The sequence below is a fragment of the Protobothrops mucrosquamatus genome, unplaced genomic scaffold, assembly GCF_001527695.2.
Source record: "Protobothrops mucrosquamatus isolate PMUCROS unplaced genomic scaffold, P.Mucros_1.0 scaffold4379, whole genome shotgun sequence".
Taxonomy (NCBI): Eukaryota; Metazoa; Chordata; class Lepidosauria; order Squamata; family Viperidae; genus Protobothrops; species Protobothrops mucrosquamatus.
The window spans coordinates 15405-23617 of NW_015390292.1; the positions used below are offsets into that span (position 1 = coordinate 15405).

An 8213-nucleotide genomic window follows, 5' to 3' on the forward strand; every position below is an offset into this window, starting at 1 on the left:
GGGGGTCGCGGCATTAAAAAGGTTGAGAACCACCGCTCTAATGTTTTTATAACTTGCATTTCCTCTTATATCAAAATAAGCCAATATCATACCATGGGAAGTGAAATAGGCTTATTAAAAATAATAAGCTATATTCATCAAAAATGAAAGTAGAAGCTTCTACAATCTTTATGGCCATTTGAGCAGATAGGAAGGTGGCAGCATGCAACTCAAAGGGCAAGGCTCAGCTCTTTCTCACTCTGCATTACAGTAGTTCAGTGTGATAAAAAGTAGCTATTAGATGGTCAAGTTAGTTGATCACGTTTGAAAGACTCTTGTGTTCTTTTCCTGTATCGAAGTACCTGGCTCAGTAGTAGTAACTGTGAGAGGGATCTCGGTATCCTAGTGGAGAACCACTTAAAACATGGGCCAGCACAGTGTGCTGCAGCTGCCAAAAAAGACCACTGCAATCCTAGGCTGAATTAACAGCGGGATAGAATCAAGATCACGTGAAGTGTTAATACCCCCTTTACAATGCCTTGGTAAGGCCACACTGGGAATACTGCATCCAGTTTTGGTCGCCACGATGTAAAAAAGATGTTGAGATTCTAGAAAAAGTGCAGAGAAGAGCAAAGATGATTAGAGGACTGGAAGCTAAAACCATATAAAGAATGGTTGCTGGAATTGGTTATGTCTAGTTTAACGAAAAAAAGGATTAGGAGTGACATGACAGCAGTGTTCCAATATCTTCTAAGCAGGGGTTGCCACAAAGAAGAGGGTGTCCAGCTATTCTCCAAAGCACCTGAAGGTAGGACAAGAAGCAATGGATGGAAACTAATCAAGGAGAGAAGCAACCTAGAACTAAGGAGAAATTTTCTGACAGTTAGAACAGTTAATGAGTGGAACATCTTGCCTCCAGAAGTTGGGATACTCCAACACTGGAAGTTTTGGACAGCCACTTGTCCAAAATGGTATAGAGTTTCCTGCCTGAGCAGGGGGTTGGACTAGAAGACCTCCAAGGTCTCTTCCAACTCTGTTATTCTGAGATAATGGTAAGTGGGAATAACTTTGGTAAACAGGAGGAAGAGCCATAGAGTAGATAATAGTCAGATAAGAGGCAGCTAAGCCTGCAAAAGCAATGGAGGTATGGCAGACACCTCAGAAGAGACTCCCCCTAATTTCTTGGGCTGTAAAAGCAACAGGGGAGAAATATACTTTCAGACTTGCAAGATTCTGTTAACGTAACCTTACGATAAAATAGAATGTAACTCATCTGGGCATGCTTTGGGTCTGAACTACCTCATAAAGCTGAGAACCTCACAGGGCTGATAAATCTCATTTAAGATCCTTTTAGTCTGCATTATATGGATTGATAAGGAGAAGCCTGACTTACTACTTAGAATTGCTTTTGCGTAGGAGGAAACGGACGCGTCTGCTTCATTGACGATGAAACAACATTACCTGTGGACACAATGAGAGCCACTGGAGATTTTGTGAGAGTTAAGAACACTGAAATGTTTTTCTTGGGGCGGAAGGACAATCAAATTAAGCGGCATGGCAAGCGTCTCAACACTGAGTATGTACAGCAGGTGAGGTAATAGGTAACTATTTATGAGAAGCTTTTTGTTTGAGTAATAACAGAAGTGAGTTTGGGCCATGAAGAATCTGGATGGATAGATGTTACCTGAGTTTTTGAGATTGCTTCGATATTACTTACATGGAAGCAGACTGTTTAGTTAGCTACTCCTAGATTTTGAATTCTATCATATTCTCCAACTTCCATTTGGAGGGGCACCAAAAAGCTTAAAAATCAAAAGGTTAGGAAGCCATAAATTGAAGAAAAACTACCAGGAACAAACCTTAGGACAGGGGTCTTCAAACTTGGCCCTTTTATGACTTGTGGACTTCAACTCCCAGAATTCCTCAGCCAGGCACGCTAGCGGAGGAATTCTGGGAGTTGAAGTCCACAAGTCATAAAAGGGCCAAGTTTGAAGACCCCTGCCTTAGGACCACCAACAGAAAAGATCTTTTAAGAGCCACGGTGCCATTTGAAAACAAAGCTCTTCGTGAAGATGAGAAGGAATAGCAATACGACAAGAAAAATAAGACGGGTTCTCTTAAACAAATACAAGGGGATATCTGTATCCTGAATGTATCAGTGTGATCCTACACTGTGAGCAGTGCAAAGTCATGTGAAGAAGAAGGTGCTGGAGAAAAAACTGTCAGGCCTAAGCCTGAAGACAACACAATGACATCCAGTTGAGTCCAGGTCTTTATTTGCCTACATCTAATAGACAGAATCTCACCAAACTAAAACTATAACCTTCTAACCTAATAGTTATACCTTGGGAGATGTGGCTACCATGAACCCTTTCCTTCCCCTCCACCCAGTTCAGGACGGTGCAGTCTTGTCTTGGGCTTTGGAAAGTGCTGACTTCTTCTGTTTATATTCCATCACGAAAAAAGTCATGCATATCCATAGTTAAACAAGAAAGAAAGAAAAATGAATTCATCTCAGTTAAGCCACAATAGGTGATAGCATCTAGTCAACCGGCTGAACCTTCTCCCCTCATAAAAACCTATATGGGGCAGAGCAGGTGATAAATGGATAGGAGACCACTAGGAAATCCCAGGGCCGTAGGATAGACTGGGATATTATTCAGTTCCATGATAAGTAGATGGGCATGCCTACGAAGACACCCAGCGCCAAACACAACTTAAGGGAGTCTATTTTTTCTTTGGAAAAAAAAAGTAAGCCAATTTAATTCAGTGGAACCTCTTATATATGTGTTCAGCTGGTGTCTCTACTTTTTTAATGATTTAAACACATCTTTAAATATTTAAACTTGCTTGAATACATAACACGTGAATTAATCCTTCCTTTATTACCCCATCGAATTAATGAGTGCCTATAATTTTTATATTAAAATAGAACTGGTTTTGGTTTCAAATAATTATGATAATTCATGATGGGGGCAATGATATAAAATGAAGACAATTGCTGAGTTCATAAACAGTGCAAGCAATGTTTATTACTTGCAATAAAATTGTCTCGAACCATAATACTAAGGTGTCAAAGAAGGAGAATCTCAAAGAATAATTGAATCAAGGTGAGTTCATTGAGGCTGGCGGAAAAATAGGGACTAAAATTAGAGATACAGTGTTCCTAGTGCTAGGAAGAACATCACAAGAACTCTTCCTTTATGGATGGTGTCATACTTACCAGGGGCCTGAATTCTAGAATATCCCATCTCAAGCACATTGATCAAAGACTAATAAACATTTGTCTGTCTGCTCCATATCAAAGCTGGGTTGCAGCAAGTGTGGCTTCATATTTAGGACCCAAGCAGCAGGAAACACATCTACATCTTTGTGAGCTTCAAGCATTAGCATAACATGGTAACAAAGAAAAATATCTGTGATGTACTCCAATGGAGTATAGTCAAGATCTAGTGGGGTTTTTTTTCTTGGTTTAGAAAAGATTTGCTATGGGGTAGCTAACCACTTTGAAAATGATGTAATTTGCTACATCTCACCTTCATTAAATGAAAGGTTAAGTGGAATCAGACTGGTTAGTGTGTGGTTGGGAGACCACGAAGAAATTACAGAACTGTAGGCTAAACTTAGAAGTAGAGAAAGTAATGGCCAGCCACTTCTGTGTTGTTTTCAAACAAATCTACATGGATGAATAAATGTAGTCTCCAGGACTCAAATGAAACTTAAACTTAAACTCAGTTTAATTCCATTTTTGTTTGTTTCTCCACAGAGAAATGGAAATTCTGAGATTGGATGTTAGGAGTAAAATAGAGCAGTGGTTCTCAACCTTTTCTTCACCACGGACCCCCTTTAAATACTTTTTGTGGCCACGGACCCCCAAGACTTAAGATTTAAATCATAATATTTCTTCTTTGCGCCCCCCCCCCCCACGTTTCTGCGGCCCACTGGTTGAGAACCACTGAAACAGAGAATCGGTCTTTTTGGCAATACCTGTTAAAATCTTTTAGAACAGATTGTGTCCTCAGCACTTCAGCTGATCTTGACTTTAATTAGACTGGTTGGATCGTCTGTGCTTTCGTGGAACGGAAGATTACTTGAATTATAAAGGGAAGAAAAATATAGGGGTCTTCATCTTTCTATAGTTTTCTCAGAACCGTCCTGATTTTATTTTGCAGGTGGCAGAGAGCCTCTGCACAGTGGAAACCTGCGCTTTGATATGGTGCCAACAAGAAAAATTAATTCTGTTTGTTGCCCCCAAAGCTGTTTCCAAGAGGCGTCTTTTTAAAAAGCTCCAGGAAAGTCTCCCTAGCTATGCAATTCCAGATGAAGTTTTGCTGATTGATACTTTGCCATTCACATCCCATGGTAAATATACGTATATATGCCTATGTATGGTTAATGATATCTGTAAAAATATGACTCCCGGGTGTATTCATTATGAAATAACTAATTAATTTACGATCACCAGGAGGGTTTAAGTAAAAATACTTTAATTGAGTATAGTCTGCCACCAACAGACAGAGCAACAGAGTTTGGTCAGCGCTAGAAACACCAAGACAGATAACAGAGGGAAAGGCACTGAGACAGTTAGCAAAAGAGTCAAAATAAATGATAGAGTCAAACAGGATACAAACACCATAAAAACAATTGAAATGCAGACCAACCAGACAGGACTCAGGACTTGCTCCAAGAACCGAGCGCAAGTACTAACGAACATTATTTAAATCATTCCTTTAACTGGCTTTTAACCCTGAAGATGTTGGGAGCTCCCAACGAAAGCTCGGTTTTCAATTAAAGTATTTTTACTTAAACCCTCCTGGTGATCGTAAATTAATTAGTTATTTCATAATGCCTATGTATATATATATTTAAGATAAGAACCTTTATTGTCATTTTTTACTATGAGTACACTAACCCACATTAAAAATGAAATTTTGTTGCCTGCTCTCAAAAGAAAGTGTAAATCTACCAATACACATACATAACACACATATACACATGCTACATATATACTGTAACACACACACATATATATCACACACACACATACATATACACACACACATACATACGTATATACAGTAGTGGCCAAAATTGTGGAAACCTTTTGGGAAAAGTGTACAGTAGAAATGCCACCTTTGGTTAAGTTTCCACCCATTTTTCTTCTAATTTCTTTATAACTGTAGCCTTGTTCACTTAATAATACTATTTTACATCGCTTTCTGGGCAACCAGTCAGCTCTTTGCACCATTACTTTAATTTTATTGCGTTTTACAAGCTCACTAAATGAAAGAACACAAAAAAACCCAATCAACTTGATAGCGATCACATAACACACTGACAAATGTCCTCCTCTCAGCTTCAATACATGACATCAGTCGCTGAATCCTACTGTGATCTGATTGGCTCATTGCCAAAACAAGATGACACCTGATTGGCTCTCTAAACACTCATGCTCATTGGCTACAATCGGATGAAGGAAAGCTACCTGATCTCAACCTAAGCAAGTTGTGCTTCCTTTTTCTGGTTATTTGGCTATAACGTTTCATAGAATACAGTACAGATAATTGAACAAACTTTGTTGCATTACATTCTTGATTAAATTATCTTTCCATTGATATATAATTTTATGATACTACTCCCCCCCCAAAAGTGGTGTTATTAGCCATCAAACCTGAAAAATACACTTTTTCCAAAAGATTTCCACAATTTTGGTCACTACTGTATACACACATACACACACATATAAATATTAATCACTGTCCATTTTGAACACATAGTGGAAAGAGGAAATTTGAGAGTTCACAAGTTTGGTGCTATATGGAACAAAACTGGCTGAATCTGGATGTTCTGCTTCTGTTTTGACGCCTCCTCCCAGAAGGTAACAAGGAAAACAGGTTGTGAAGAGGATGTGTGGTGTCCCAGGCAATCCTGCAGACCTTGCTCAAGGATCGCTTACATGCCATGTTTGATTATATTTATTTATTTATTGACTTTATAAGCCACCCAATTCCATCACAACTTTGAAGGCATGAACTAATTAAAACAGAGTGATATAGAACCAGACAAGAACAAATGTACAGATAGAATTCGATCAGATCAAACATCACACGAGGGAGCCATCTGCCACGCTAGCTCATTAATTCAGAAACTGATTGGGTGTTTTCTTAGACTTCCAAATCTAAATAACATTTTATTGGAACGTCTTGTTACAAAAATAGCTGGTTTTTTTAGGGCGTAGGAAAACCTGAGAGAAGCCAAGTCAGACTGATTATGTGCCAATTCAAGTCAATTCTTAAGGATCACATACAGACATTTTCTCCAGGATGACCGGGTCTGGTCTCGTCCTTCAGGTCTTCAAGTGCGCTCACGACTACAGTGTTACTTTGATACTGTGTCCATTCAGTTTGCTTCTGGTCATCTTCTTTTCCTTTCCACTTTCCCCAGCATTATAGACTCCTGAAGGGAGTTGAGAATATGTCCAAAGTATGATCATCATTTGTGTCTGGTTATTTGTGCCTCAAGTGAGAACTCTGGATTAAGTTGTTTTCTCAGGAGTCTGTTCCAACTCCAGAGTTCAAAAGCATCAACACTTTTTCTGCTCTTCATTATCCAAATTTAACTTCCATAGAGTCTCACATGGAGAACTATTCCCTGTACCATTCTGATATTTGTAGAAATACAGGTACTCCTCAGATTACTCCTCAGTTCATTTAGCGACCGTTCAAAAGTTACAACGGCGCTGAAAAAAGTGACTTATGACAATTTTTCACACTTATGACCGTTGCAGCCTCCCCGTGGTCACGTAATCAAAATTTGGATGGTTGGCAACTGGTTCCTATTTACGACCGTTGCAGTGTCCCGGTGTCATGTGATTAGTTTTTGCAACCTTCTGACAAGCAAAGTCAACGGGGAAGCCAGATTCGCTTAACAATAATGTTACTCACTTAACTGCAATGATTCACTTAACAGCTGTGTCGAGAGAGGTCGTAAAATGGGGCAAAACTCACTTAACAAATGTTTCGCTGAGCAACAGAAATTTTGGGCTCAATTGTGGTCTTAAGTCGAGGACTACCTGTACATATATCATAGCATCTGAATATATTTTCCGAGGCCTTCTTGATTAGTGTGCCATGTTTTAGTTTGTGGCGTATTTCTTGACTGCTGGTTGGTTTGCTAGGAAAGCTGATGGCATAAGACGGAAGCTATCCACCATTTACATATTCTACAAAAGTACACAGTCGTACCTCATTCCTTGGATGACCTGGAGTCAGTCTGTTTTTCTATGTTTGATCCAGACTGTGGCTTCCTGAATTATATATTTGTTGTTGTTAGTTGCGAAGTCGTGTCCGACCCATCGCGACCCCATGGACAACATTCCTCCAGGCCTTCCTGTCCTCTACCATCTTCTGGAGTCCATTTAAGCTCACGCCTACTGCTCCAGTGACTCCATCCAGCCACCTCATTCTCTGTCGTCCCTTTCTTCTATTGCCCTCAATCTTTCCCAGCATCAGGCTCTTCTCCAGTGAGTCCTTCCTTCTCATTAGGTGGCCAAAGTACTTGAGATTCAACTTCAGGATCTGGCCTTCTAAAGAGCAGTCGGGTTTGATCTCCTCTAGGACTGACCGGTTTGATCACCTTGCAGTCCAGGGGACTCGCAGGAGTCTTCTCCAGCACCATGGTTCAAAGGCCTCAATTCTTTGGCGCTCAGCCTTTCTGAATTATATATAGGTGTTGCATGAAGACAATGAGATGTTCTGAGATTCCCATTTTTCTAAGCAGGTTCCACGACTTGACATGGTTGGCCCAGTCCAAGGCAAAAGAAAGCACATTACTGTCTTCCTTTTGTTATTCTTTGGTTTTCTCAATTTTCTAGGGTACATCAGCAATAATGTTTCTTGTTCTTTGACTTATTCTAACGCCGGCTTAAACGTCTGGCATTTCCGTCCCACTTAGGGCTCTAATCTGTGTTGGATGATCCTAAGCATTATTTTAGTAGTATGTAAGAAGTCCGGCTAACTTGAATTGATGGCTAATCTGTGTACCGCTGATTTGTGTTCTAACCAGAGTCTCAGCATTCAGACACTGCATGCTATGATGATGTTCTTACGTTTCTTATTCAGATATATCTGTATTATTTTAAAGTACCGTAAGTGTCTGAATGTGTGATTTGGAACATATACTGTATTGCATTTAGTACATAGTACACATGTATGTGTGTGTGTGTGTGTGTGTGT

General features: G+C 39.7%; 1 protein-coding gene across 1 annotated transcript in view; it reads left to right on the forward strand.

Annotated features, from left to right (window-relative positions):
• AASDH (aminoadipate-semialdehyde dehydrogenase) overlaps positions 1-8213 on the forward strand; it is a 28361-nt gene that overhangs the window by 5148 nt on the left and 15000 nt on the right. The window contains 2 exon segments of the mRNA XM_029286643.1: positions 1293-1568; positions 4152-4341. Of these exon segments, the coding sequence (XP_029142476.1) occupies positions 1293-1568; positions 4152-4341 (466 nt within the window).